Here is a 14,406-nt window from a genome sequence, read left to right as displayed (position 1 = left end):
GTCCCCTGCATCACCAGGCAGACTCTCAACCACTGCACCACCAGGAAAGCCCCGATGTATTCTTTTATAGCTGTTAGCAGTTGCCTTATGTATTGAGGTGCTCCTATGTTGGGTGCATATATATTTATAATTGTTATGTTTTGTTCTTGGATTGATCCCTTGATCCTTATGTAGTGTCCTTCCTTGGGTCTTGTAACATTCTTTATTTTAAAGTCTATTTTGTCTGATATAGTTTTGCCACTCCAGCTTTCTTTTGATTTCTATTTGCATGGAATATCTTTTTCCATCCCCTCACTTTCAGTCTGTATGTGTTCCTAGGTTTGAAGTTGGTCTCTTGTAGACAGCATATATATGGGTCTTGTTTTTGTATCCATTCAGCAAGCCTGTGTCTTTTGGTTGGAGCATTTAATCCATTCACGTTTAAGGTAATTATCAATATGTACGTTCCTATTACCATTTTCTTAATTGTTTTGGGTTTGTTTTGGTTGGTACTTTTCTTCTCTTGTGTTTCCCACTTAGAGAAGTTCCTTTAGCATTTGTTGTAGAGCTGGTTTGGTGGTGCTGAATTCTCTTAGCTTTTGCTTGTCTGTAAAGCTTTTGATTTCTCCTTCGAATCTGAATGAAATCCTTGCCGTGTAGAGTAATCTTGGTTGTAGGTTCTTCCCTTTCGTCACTTTAAATATGCCATGCCATTCCCTTCTGGCTTGTAGAGTTTCTGCTGAGAGATCAGCTGTTAACCTTATGGGAGTTGCCTTGTATGTTGTTTGTCGTTTTTTCCTTGCTGCTTTCAATAATTTTTTTTTGTCTTTAATTTTTGCCAGTTTGATTACTGTGTCTCAGTGTGTTTCTCCTTGGGTTTATCCTGTATGGGACTATCTGTGCTTCCTGGACGTTGGTGGCTATTTCCCTTCCCATGTTAGGGAAGTTTTCGCCTATAATCTTTTCAGATATTTTCTCAGGTCATTTCTCTCTCTCTTCTCCTTCTGGGACTCCTATAATGCGAACGTTGTTGTGTTTAATGTCCCAGAGGTCTCTCAGGCTGTCTTCATTTCTTTTCATTCTTTTTTCTTTATTCTGTTCCGCAGCAGTGAATTCCACCATTCTGCCTTCCAGGTCGCTCATCCGTTCTTCTGCCTCAGTTATTCTGCTATTGATTCCTTCTAGTGTATTTTCCATTTCAGTTATTGTGTTGTTCATCTCTGTTCGTTCTTTAATTCTTCTAGGTCTTTGTTAAACATTTCTTGCATCTTCTTGATCTTTGCCTCCATTCTTTTTGCGAGGTCCTGGATCATCTCCACTATCATTATTCTGATTTCTTTTTCTGGAAGGTTGCCTATCTCCACTTCATTTAGTTGCTTTTCTGGGGTTTTATCTTGTTCCTTCATCTGGTGCATAGCACTCTGCCTTTCCATCTTGTCTATCTTTCTGTGAATATGGTTTTTGTTCCACAGGCTGCAGGATTGTAGTTCTTCTTGCTTCTGCTGTCTGCCTTCTGGTGGATGAGGCTATCTAAGAGGCTTGTGCAAGTTTCCTGATAGGAGGGACTGGTGGTGGGTAGAGCTGGCTGTTGCTGTGGTGGGCAGAGCTCCGTCTCCAATGGTTTCTTATTCTCTGTTCCTTTTTCGTAGTAGTTTACTCGATGGATGCAATATTCTTGTGAATGACTTGGAGGGTATTTATTAGAATTTAAATTTCCTGTAAATTTTTCATTACCTTAGTTTTCGTGGTTGATTCTGTTGCTTTTCATTTTGGTCCTTCTTAATTTTGTGGATATTTCTTAAATATCTGATGATCCTTAGTTATCCATATTTATGAAGGACTAGTATGATTGGTTTTGGTAGCTGATACTGCCTTCCTCTCAGTTTTCCGAAGCCTGATTTTCCAAGAGATCTTTTCTCCAAGTGGAATTACTGAGAGCTCTGTATGAGTTTGTTTTAAGGGTCAGCAGCAGCCAGATAATCTAAGGACCTAAAATTTATTTCTGGGGCACAAGTGCTCTGAAGACTTTTCTTCTTTTGGTTGTTTTTGTTTCCTTTCTCCCAGTGCCCCACCTCCATTTGTGGATGTACAGAGCAACCTCAAACTTAGCCCTACTTCTCTTTTGTCCTTTAGCAGCCATGCTGGATGTTCTCAGCAGATCTGGATACTAAGCCTGGGAGCCAAAGTTTATACAGGAAGTAAGACTGTCAGGAGTGGCTTTGCTGTTCTGTGAGCAACCTTTAGGTACCTTAATTTCCCTAAGCTTTTATTCGGCTTCTTGATCCTGAACTTGGTGTTTTCTATTTAGGGGGTTGGGACAGCTCTTGCCTCCTTATGGTGCTTTCCTATGTTTGTTTTGCTTAGGTTGTTATTTCTTATGCTATGGCTTCTCTATCAGTTTAGTCTCATCTGTTTCGTGTGGAAATTCTTTTTTCTTGCCTTCCTTCCTACCTTCCTTCCTTCTTTTCTTTTTGCTTGTTAATGGGTTTTCAGATTGTTATAAATTTAATTTTTTATAATTGTGAAAAATTTAGATATAAAATACAGGTATCTACTCCTTAGCTTAAACAAAACATAAATACAATTGAAGCTTCTTATTCTCTTTTCTGATTGTATTATACTCTCTCTAATGCATTTATTAATATTATCATGTATATGCATTTCTAAACAGTAAGTAGCATCATTTTGAATGTGTTTGAGCCTTGAATAGTGACATACTGCATGAGTCCTTCTGCATCTTGTTTTTTCCACTCATCATGGTTCTTTTGTGTGTTCATTCTGTTAGTATACTCTCTTTTCTGCTGTTTCAGTGGAATTTGGGTAGGGAGGATAAGTCAGTCTATATATTCCTTACTATATTTCTTACTAAAAGGGAGGTTTAAGTACCTTTTGAATATATTGTCACTACAGACATATAAAAGAAAGGACTTGGTGTTACCTCTTGTTTCAACTGGTGATGATAGGTGAATATGACACCTCACCATGTTATACAAGCTAGGCAATTGAGTCTTGCTGCTGACCTCTATTTGGTGTTATAAATACTTTTGGAGACAGAGAAACACCACTTATTCATGTTTGGGGTTTAACTGAGGTTTAAGTGAAGATTTGGATTCTTATTGCTGAAGGAATTTTTAGAGGTCACTTGGTACAAACTGTACTAAAGAAACCCAGGCCCAGAGAAGGTGAGTGACTTGTCTGAGGTGGTCCAGGTAAAAACAGGGATTAGAAGCCAGTGTTGCAGTTCACTGTACTTTCCACCTTACTACAATGAGCCAAACGTTAATGTCCCCTTTTGTGTTAACGTTGAACTTTGATTTTTGCCTGTCCTTGAAAATACTTATTTGAATACCAAGAGATTTTCAGTATGTAACAATGAACATAAATCTTTGAAGTTGATGCTTATTTGTCATATTTTCCATAGGATCAGAATGGTTTCAATCCCAGAATACTATGAAGGCAAGAATGTCCTCCTCACTGGAGCTACTGGTTTCCTAGGGAAGGTACTTCTGGAAAAGTTGCTGAGGTCTTGTCCTAAGGTGAATTCAGTGTATGTTTTGGTGAGGCAGAAAGCTGGACAGACACCCCAGGAACGAGTAGAAGAAGTCATTAGTGGCAAGGTAAGTATGGAAAATGATCATTTGGAAGAGAGAAAAAAGTGTGTGTTTGTGCATGTAATTATTGTAATCATCAACAGCTTAGTATATTTCTTAAGTATCCTGAAAAAAATTGGTAAAAAAAAACCCCTATAAGAATGGCAGTAAACTGAATATGACTTGTGATCAGGAGGAGAAAAAAGCTTTCTTCTTTTTTTTTTTTTTTTGAAAAAAGCTTTCTTCTATGATGAACAAAATTATATAACAAGTTCTAAATTACCTTTATGGTAAAGGTTTAATGTGTTTTTAGAATATTTGAGGCAGGTTATTTGTAATTACTAGATGTTTAAATAGTTTCAGAATGATAATAATGAGTTAGTTTCTAACTCCTACTATGCTGTGAGACAGTGCTTTGATAACAGTTAAAAATTTGTAAGCACTAATTGCTCCTCACAAAAGTATTAGGAAGTAGCAAAGTCACATATTCCCATTTGACAAATAAGAACATGGTGACAGAGGGGTTATATAGAATACAAGAGTATGTCATACATTTGAACCTTTAGTAAAATATGGCTAAGAAAAAATGGAAATGAGCTGGAGTAAAATTATTTCACAGTTATAGGCTTTAGAATTTATCTGACATTCATTGTTAGTAAGTTTGGTATAGTAGCTATGTAATTTTTTAGTTATTAGGTGGGTATCTGGTACCTTTTAACCTTCTAGGGCAGCTGTGACTTATGTATAAAAAAACAAAAAAGACCAAAACTAGAAACCTCTGAGTTACTCTGAGCAGTGAAAGAATTGCTGAAAAGTATCAAAAGATATGTTGATTAATTATAGATTAACAGTTCTCTAGAGTTAATAAATAATTTATTAGACATGATTTGTATTCCAGCCTGTTTTGATCTTTCAGTAGAAATCCATAGTTAATAGTGGCTGACATTTATTGAGTGCTTAAGTTGTGCCAGGCACTGTGTGCAAAGCACCTCATATGTATTTAATTATCACGGGAACTCTTCAAGGTAAGTACTGGTCTTATTCCCATTCTACAAGGTCATATAGTTAGTGTTAGAGCCAATGTCTGTGAACGATTGAAACCAGAGCTCATGCTCTGGCAGGGACAGATGTTGATATATCGCATTTTACAAATATGGACAATGAGTCTCAGAGGTGGTTATTTTATCTGAAGTTGTGTAGCTAATAGATGTCGGATATAACGCAGATGACTTGATAACAAATCCCTTTCTACTTTATAGCATTACTTCCCCAATAGATAAGAAAGTAAGGCAAAGATGATGGAACACTTTGTGATAAAATGGAAAAAGTAATCTTGAGAGTTGGATACCTTACTAGTTGTATGTTGTAGCTGGTACACACTGAGTAAAAATAGCTTAATTTCCCTAAGCCAATGGCAAAAAGCTTGGTGCCCAAGTTTACAAAAATTAAAAGAGAAGATGACAAAAGCAAGAGAGAAGTGCATGAAGGGCAGCGAATAACAGAGGTTAACATCAGAAGGAATAAGAGTCAGTTTATGGGTTAGGGCAGTAGTGGGAAGCTTATCTCCTAGGAGTGATAAAGTATGATAACAGAAAAATAATTAAGAGAAAAAGAGAAGGTACACAATAAGACCTGTACAGAAGTGTGGGAGGGTTTAAATATAACTTTTAATTTTCTTAACATTACAGAGTTAAAATAAAATACAGTCACTAATATTCACTACAGTGACTTAGGATAAATTAAGAAAAGGTTAAACTATATTTAGAATGTTTTCTTTACTAAGATGTTACGTTGTTTGAGAATGATTTCCATTCAAATATAATTTTGGTTCAGAAAGATAAACTTCTCTTTTGTGAAGCATCCACGTTTTTCTTGTTTGTATTCCCCCTCCTCCCCATTAAGAGGTAATCCTAGACCTACAGGGTTGTAACAGTGATGTAAATTAATATTTGTTTTTACTTTAAAAAATAAATTGTTTGAAACTATTAATAGGGCATTAAAGAATAAAAATAATATTTACTTTTGTCCCACTGTTTATTGAGTTTGTCCCCACATGAAAACTTTAAATAATCTTTATTTCAACTAGAAAAACTTCTTTTCTCTGAATTACTTTTTAAAACAAATCTACTTCTTTGAGGGCTACTCAGTGACAGTACAGCTCACAAGGGTAGTTATACTCTAGTAACGTCCTTCCCATTGCCCCAAACTCTCGTGCACTTGTGTTCTTCCCATTTGCCCTCCCTTCCACAAAGATGTGAGTCCTGCTACATACTAGAAGCTGTTCAGGTTACTAGAGATACGGCAATGAAGAAAACAAAATCCCAGCATTTGGAATTTACATTCTAGTTAGGGAGACAAGTTAACAACTATATAACATGTTGAATAGTGCCACGTGCTGTTCAAAAGTAAAGCAGAAAAGGGGGATTGAAAGCGATGGAGGTGCTGCTTTAGATACGATGGTCAGAAAAAGTTCTCTCTGAGGTGACGTTTGGTCAGAGACCTGAATGATGAAGTGAGGAAGAATGCATGTGGTACGTGGAGGAAGAGTGTTAAAGGTAGAGAGAACAGCACGGGCAAAGGCTCTGAGAACTGCTTGGCAGGTTGGAAGAGTGTCAGAGCAAGCTGTGGTGCTTGCTTTACTGGACTCTGTATAAGGCATGTAAAGTAAATACTAAGTGCCGGAGTATTCCTACTAACACTTTCCTCTACCCAAGTGAGGTTTTTGCCTTTTAAAATACAATCGAAATTGTTAATTATTCTTTTAAATTTTTGCTTGTTTGACTTGAGGAAGAGGGCTTCAAACAAATATTTATACTTACACATGAGAAAAATGTAGCAAGTGTTAACTTTAAACTCTTAGATTAAGGAATTATCACATGAACTTTCTATGTACTTATTTTTAAAAGTAAGATGTGGGTTAAATGTGAAAACAGAGAACAGAGTAGTGATTACCAGAGAGGAAGGGGTTGGGGGTAGGGTGAAATGGGTAAAGGGGGTCAACTGTATGGTGACAGATGGAAACTAAACTTTTGTTGGTGAGCACGCAGTAGTGTATATAGGAGTCAAAATATAATGTCCTAATCGTGGAACTTATATGATGTTATAAACCAGTGTTAGTTATCTCAATTAAAAAAAAAAGACAAGGGACTTCCCTGGCGATCCATTGGTTAAGACTCTTTGCTTCCACTGGAGGGGGCATGGGTTCGATCCCTAGTCGGGGAACTAAGATCCTGGGTGCCAAGGGGAATGACCCCCCCCACACACACACACACAAAAAGACAAGTTTTAGTCATTTTCATTATTGTTTCTAAATTCTTTAGAGACAATAAAAAAAAGATGTGAGTTAATATTTCAGTATTTACTACCGTAAAATCTAGCTACATAATAACTATGCTTGAAGAATTTGCCATCTTAAAGTGTGGTAGGTACAAAGGTCATTTTCAGTTTTTCCTGAGAACTGGGAAGATCAACTAAACTGTATTCAATATCATTTTAAAATTAAAAGTATTTGGTAGCCTAGTGTAAGGACTTTTTAAAAAATGTGATATAATTTATAGCTTTTTTCCAAGTGACTTTTAATTAAAACTCTTGAGCAAATTATTTGATAATGTATATTGACTGCAGTGTATTGCAGACTGATATTATTACCTTATGGCTGTATTTTTTCATATCATCCAAATAGGTTGAAAGATTCTGTTTATTTAAGGCAGTGATTCTCAAACTTTTGATCTCTGGACCCCTTTACACTCTTAAAAATTATTGAGGACTTCAAAGAGATTTTGTTTTTGTGAGGTTTTATTTCAAATATCTTACTGATGTTTTATCGTAGTAGAGATTAAAATTGAGAATTTTTTTTTTTCAGTCCGTAACACCTCTTTGTAAAGTTTAGAGACTTTAACAATACCTTACACAGACTACGTGTTAAATACATGTTGAATGATTGATTCAAATAAGATACTGCTATTTAAAACATTTTGCACAGAGCCTGGGCCATAGTAAAAACTCAAAACATGATAGAAGCAGTAATAGCAATGATAGTGATTTAGTACTTATGATAATTGTAGTGCAATATTAATATTGATTTATTTTATACTGGATTGCTAGATCATTCATCGAGTGCTGAGAGTTATTTAACAAGAACAATTTTCCAAACAGTCGGGTATTCACACTGTAGGTATGATCTGTGCTTCCCGAGTTCAGCTCTTCACCCATCTTTTTCTGTGTATAGATTTATCAAAGTAAGCTTTATGCTGTATTCCTCTTCTAGTTTCCTCTTTTCTTTTTTTTTAACATCTTTATTGGAGTATAATTGCTTTACAATGGTGTGTTAGTTAATGCTTTATAACAAAGTGAATCAGCTATACATATACATATATCCCTGTATCTCCTCCCTCTTGCGTCTCCCTACCACCCTCCCTATCCCACCCCTCTAGGTGGTCACAAAGCACCGAGCTGATCTCCCTGTGCTATGGGCTGCTTCCCACTAGTTATCTATTTTACCTTTGTTAGTATATGTAAGTCCATGCCACTCTCTCACTTTGTCCCAGCTTACCCTTCCCCCTCCCTGTGTCCTCAAGTCCATTCTCTACGTCTGCGTCTTTATTCCTGTCCTGTCCCTAGGTTCTTCAGAACCTTTTTTTTTTTTTTAGATTCCATATATATGTGTTAGCATACGGTATTTATTTTTCTCTTTCTGACTTACTTCACTCTATATGACAGTCTCTGTGTCCTTCCACCTCACTACAAATAACTCAATTTTGTTTCTTTTTATGGCTGAGTAATATTCCATTGTATATATGTGCCAATTCTTTATCCATTCATCTGTCGATGGACACTTAGGTTGCTTCCATGTCCTGGCTATTGTAAATAGAACTGCAGTGAACATTGTGGTACATGACCCTTTTTGAACTATGGTTTTCTCAGGGTATATGCCCAGTAGTGGGATTGCTAGGTCATATGGTAGTTCTATTTTTAGTTTTTTACGGAACCTCCATACTGTTCTTCATAGTGGCTGTATCAATTTACATTCCCACCAAGAGTGCAAGAAGGTTCCCTTTTCTCCACACCCTCCAGCATTTATTGTTTGTAGATTTTTTGATGATGGCCATTCTGACTGGTGTGAGGTGATACCTCATTGTAGTTTTGATTTGCATTTCTCTAATGATTAGTGATGTTCAACATTCTTTCATGTGTTTGTTGGCAATCTGTGTATCTTCTTTGGAGAAATGTCTATTTAGGTCTTCTGCCCATTTTTGGATTGGGTTTTTTGTTTTTTTGATATTGAGTTGCATGAGCTGCTTGTAAATTTTGGAAATTAATCCTTTGTCAGTTGCTTCATTTGCAAATATTTTCTCCCATTCTGAGGGTTGTCTTTTTGTCTTGTTTATGGTTTCCTTTGCTGTGCAAAAGCTTTTTTCATTAGGTCCCATTTAAAATTGAGAAATTTTTAAAGTAAAAGAATATACATACAAGCACACATTCCATGAGCCATCGAGAGTGATGATGTCATTACACATGTAGCTTTGGAAAATTCCTCTCTATACTTGTGAGAGAATGAAAGTGAAAAATGCAAATAATGTTTTACTTTTATTATGAAAATAGTTTTGACTTCGTGAACTCCCTAAGTGGGAGTCTCAGGGACTCCTAGGATCTTCTACACTTTGCGAACTGGTGCTGATTAAGAGTGTACAGTGTTGCTTAGACCATGTGGGGACAGCCTACTGGCACATTCTAATGGATATACTGAATAGGGGCAAATGTTCATGCTTTAAGGAGAGAGTTGACTTTTGCAAACATCCAAAATTAATTTGAACCCAAGCTTGGCAGTAAAGATTCAGAGAATAAAATTGGAGTCAGAAACCAAAGTGATTAGAAAGCTGTGAGCTCAGTTTTGCAAGGGCTCTGACTCTATAGGCATATCCCTCCAAAGAAATGTCAATGATAGCATTATTTTTTTTTTTTTTGGAAGAGAATGATGCTCATTTGTCTATCTAAATTCTTATAGTCCTGTTGGAAAAAACAAAAAAATTAGCAAATCCTTACATAGCAACTAACCAGATTTTTTACTTTGAATGAACTTCGTATACCTTTGTGATAGTTCTTTGGATTAGAACTAATTGTCATGTCACAGTAGCTTTTCTTTGACATCATGCAGCAGATACTTAACATGTTGCTTTTATTTTTATTTAACTGTAGGATGTAAAATCCTTTCTCCAAAATTTAGAAGTTATCCCTAAACTTCTTAACTACTCAGATAGTGTATGTTAGTCTCTCTTCTTTTTCCTCTTTCTGATTTTTTGCCAGATCCTTTTGGAATTCTTTGCTTCCCTGAAAACCTGTGAGAAGGGAGTCATCAAGGGGGCTATCAGACCACAAGGCCTATTTTAAGTAATAATGCCTGCATGTGTGTTTTGCTGCCATCTCTGCCCTTTGTTTACTCATCTTGGCATTTTATCATGAACCACTTGTAATTGGTATATTGTAATTCCCTTCCCAACACCCTCCTTCCCCCTAGTGAGAGGTTATTTTTTCTTATTCATTTTTTATTTTTCAGAAAACATTTATTGTGTGTACTCAGTGCTGGGCACTTGACTTGATGTAACGGGTTGAATTCAGGAATAAATAAGAGTCCCTGCCTTAATGGAGCCTACAGTCTAGAGAGTTTTTAAGAGGGAGGAGGGAAGGAAGAGAGAGTGTAGAGGTGTTAAGAGAGATTGGATAGGAGCAATTATTGAAGCTGATGTCTTGGTTGGAATTGAGGACCTAAGTAAAATGTGAAAGAGTTGGGCATCTTCTCTGGGGTCTCCAGGGTAATGCTTCTAAAATTTTTCCTCACCAGTAAGTCTGATTTGTAAAGAAAATGGTTATCTTCTACTGAAAGCCTGAAATTTCATTGAACTTTTATAGTTTAGTCTAAACATATGGCCATTATTTTCAATATAAAAATGCCTTGTCTCCACGTATTTGTCTAAATAAATATTTGACTAAAATACTCTATAAAATTTTGTCATTTTATCTTATGCTTTTAATTCCCCCCGGCACATCCCACCACTTACTCCTAGGGCCATTCATTCCCACTTATGTATAGCATTTCTGGTGAATCAATAAAATGAGTTCTTTTTATATCAAGTAGCAGTGAATATGTACACTTAAAGTTGTTAAGAAACTTTTAGGTAGAGCCTTCTGTGATTTTGAAACAGGAATAAAAGAGCATAGGCATAGAGCATATACTATAGTGGGACATTGTCTTATAGCAGAATTTCTCAACTTCAGCACTATTCATATTTTGGGCCAGATAATTCTTTGTTATGGGGAGCTGTCCTATGCATTGTAGGGTGGTCAGCATTCCTGGCCTCTACCCACTGAATGCCAGCAGCTCCCTCTCCTCACCATCCCAGTTTTGACAAAGAAAAATGTCTTCAGACATCACCAAATGTTCCCTGGGGGCTAAAATTGGCCCAACTTGAGAACCACTGATTTACAGGAATGTCTCTGGGAAGGTAAACCTCATTGCTGGCAAGGAGTGCAAATAGTTGACCACAAAATAAATTCTGGAAAGGGAATAAAATACATTAAAGAGGGCATTAGTGGACTTAGTAAAGTAGGAACTAATTGGGATACCAGTGGGTTAAAAACTTTGGAAAAGATGGTATTGAATAAAGAGATGGTAGCTAAAGAAGGGAAGAGCATCACATTTGAGATGTAACTTGTGAAGCAGCGTGATCATGTATTGGTGGTAGTGGTGGAGATATCTGATATGAAGGGGAATTAAAGGTCATTGGCAGTCTGGGAGAATGAAAAAGTCTGAATTCAGTGTGTTAAAAGTACTTTTCTGATCATTCCTCAGGCTCCTTTTTCTCTGCTAGACCCTTAAATATTCTTCAGAATTCTTTCCTAGGCCTTGATCTCTTTTTACTAGGTCCATTTAGGTAATTACTCAGCACCTTCTGTTTTGTGTGAGGTGAAAGGTTGTATTTTAAATTAGATTTGGAAAAAGCTTCATATAGTCTGGACCTTGGGTGCTCATCACTGCTGCTACCTGGGTGGTTAATAAAATCTATATCAGTAGTCTGACTCTTTCTTCCCTGAACTCAGGACCCACAGAGCCAGTTATCTCTACTAGACCAGTCTTCTGGGGTGTTCTCATTGGCACTTTACACTCAGCATTCACAAAACTGAACTCATATCTCCATAGCTGTACTTCTTTCTCTTCCGGTGTTTTCCACCTAATGAATTTATTCATTTAACAAATGTTTATCATGTCACTATCTTGCCAGGCACTCTGTTATCTAGGGCCTTTGTTCTGAGCAAAATAGACCTAGTCCCTGTCCACATGGAGTTTATATTCCTTATCCCTCTTCCAGTCATTGGCCAAGTCTTACTGAGTTTTTTAAATTTCCCAAACATTAATGCTCTGTTACTTCTAGGTGGTTATACATGCTACTTTCTCTACTTGAAACACTATTCTTCTACTTTATAATCTCAGGTCCTTCCCAACTAGCAGGGCTAGATGTTGCTCCTGTACAGTCTCATAACACTTATATTATCCCTATTTTATTACTTATAACATTATACTTTAACTGTTTACTTGTCTAATTTTTCCTATTAGACTCTAAATAGCCTGAGGCAAAGGTCATAATTCTTGTTTTCTCAGTGTCTAGAAGGTACTTAGTTCATCTGAAATGCTTAGTAAATATTTTATTAATTAATATAAAAAAACAATAATATTGAAGTCACTAGCTAGCAGTGGTGGAGGGGAAGACTGTTACTTACTAAAAGTCACCTGGGAAGGTGAAAGCGAGTACCATATATGTTTTATAGACTTTTTCCCCAGATTTCAGAATCTCTGCTTAAACTACAAATATGGACTTTAAATGGAGTGGAGAGTCAGGGTGTAATAGAACAGTGATCTGGAGGTGACATCATTGTTCCTTTGTAAAATCTGGGATAAAAAATTAAATTTGACTCAAAATTGAATGTACCTTTATACTGTAACCATTTTGGGATCTGATTCTCTAGCTAAAAATTTATTCCTTTGAGTATACTTAAGGAATATTGAATTTTCTATTTTCAAGTTAGAATCCTATATGTATTTCTCAAGTTTATCCAGCTTCATATTCACATTTGCTTACCAAATTTTTTTTCCTTTAACATACTTACTTTGTTTTCCCCTTTAAAATTTTCCTAAGATTTTAGGTAGAGTATGATTACTGGTATTTTAATCTACTAAAAGAGACTAAAAGCAAAATAAAATGAAGTGATAAATTAAGGTTTGGATTTTAGAAATCTGAATGATCATTTTATTTTTATTTATTTTTAAAAAAATGTTATTTATTTATTTTTATCTGAGTTGGGTCTTCGTTGCTGCATGCAGGCTTTCTCTAGTTGTGGAGAGTAGGGGCTCCTCTTCATTGCGGCGCACGGGCTTCTCATTGCGGTGGCTTCTCTTGTTGCAGAGCACGGGCTCTAGGTGTGCAGGCTTCAGTAGTTGTGGCACACAGGCTCAGTAGTTGTGGCTCGTGGGCTCTAGAGTGCAGGCTCAGTGGTTGTGATGCACAGGCTTAGTTGCTCCGCGGTATGTGGGATCTTCCCGGACCAGGGATTGAACCCGTGTGCCCTGCATTGGCAGGCGGATTCTTAACCGCTGCGCCACCAGGAAGTCTCTGGATGATCATTGTAAACATTGTTCTGATGTCTGTGCTGCTTATGTCTATTCTGAGAGATAATATAATCTAATCAACAAAGGCATGGACAGTTAAAATTTAACTCTGCAAGCTACCAGCCCTATGTCCTTTGGCAAGTTACTTAACCTCTCTGTGTCTCAGATTCCTCATCTATAAAATGGGGATAACAATGTGGACCCCATAGAGTGTTTTTCATGCAGAATGATAGCAATTTAAGCAACCTTAGGATTCACGTAGTTGAAATTTAAAAAATAGTGATCCTTGGGGGAGGAAAAGGTGGTGATGATGGGTTTTAGAAAGTTGAAAAATACTGCCCTAAAATGTTTTTCCCCTTTGATAGCTTTTTGACAGATTGAGAGATGAAAATCCAGATTTTAGGGAGAAAATTATAGCAGTCAACAGTGAACTCACCCAACCTAAACTGGCTCTTAGTGAAGAAGATAAAGAGATCATCATAGAGTCTACCAATATTATATTCCACTGTGCAGCTACAGTAAGGTTTAATGAAAACTTGAGGTAAGTAAAGGTATTTATATGATATTTGAACTGCAGCACAGTTAAAAGATCTAATTTGAATTCTACTTTTTAGTCAAGTCATTTGAAAGTGTTTTGAAAATGTTTGCTCTCTGTTAATTGTAGCATTCCGTGTCCTACAGAGTATTAAAAGAATTTTCTTTCTCTTCTTAACAGTTTAAAAACATCGGATAGCTAGTATATGTTTATTAGAAGTTGCCATAAATTTATATATGGGGCAGGGAGGAGGCAAGAAATGGGAAGTGTGGAGTAGAAGAAAGAGAAGTTTCCCTTGGGTAGGAGTATTAGTCTTAACAACTAATAATGTTTATTTCCTCTGCCCTCCATTCTTTCAGAAGTATATACCCCAGCAGCTTTGTCTACTTCACACATATTCATCTGAAAATTTTAAAAAGTTAGGCTCAGGTTTTGCAGAGTAAGATGAAATGGCTTATACACTGAAGTCATACCCTGTTTTTGTTTTAAAACTTTGGTATCAGTGTTAAGGGCAGGGTACATTGGATATAGGTTTACTTTAAAAACAGTCTGGACTTCCTTCAAGATGCCCTATTTCAAGAAAAAAATAACATTTTAAATGGTCACTATGTTTTTAAAAATCTAACAAATACACATTTCAAATA

The 14,406-nt window shown here is 36.4% G+C and overlaps 1 protein-coding gene across 3 annotated transcripts in view; it reads left to right on the top strand.

The window, feature by feature from the left end:
* FAR1 (fatty acyl-CoA reductase 1) overlaps nucleotides 1–14,406 on the top strand; it is a 73,669-nt gene that overhangs the window by 29,817 nt on the left and 29,446 nt on the right. For all 3 annotated transcript variants that reach the window (XM_030831471.3, XM_030831469.2, XM_060303481.1), the window contains 2 exons: nucleotides 3,401–3,596; nucleotides 13,593–13,768. In XM_030831471.3, coding sequence (XP_030687331.1) covers nucleotides 3,408–3,596; nucleotides 13,593–13,768 — 365 coding nt within the window. In that variant the 5' untranslated portion in view covers nucleotides 3,401–3,407. The remainder of the gene's footprint in view (nucleotides 1–3,400; nucleotides 3,597–13,592; nucleotides 13,769–14,406) is intronic.

Source organism: Globicephala melas, chromosome 8 (assembly GCF_963455315.2).
Source record: "Globicephala melas chromosome 8, mGloMel1.2, whole genome shotgun sequence".
NCBI classification, from domain to species: domain Eukaryota; kingdom Metazoa; phylum Chordata; class Mammalia; order Artiodactyla; family Delphinidae; genus Globicephala; species Globicephala melas.
The sequence above is the reverse complement of the archived record's forward strand: the minus strand, read 5'-3'. Positions and strand labels throughout refer to the sequence as shown.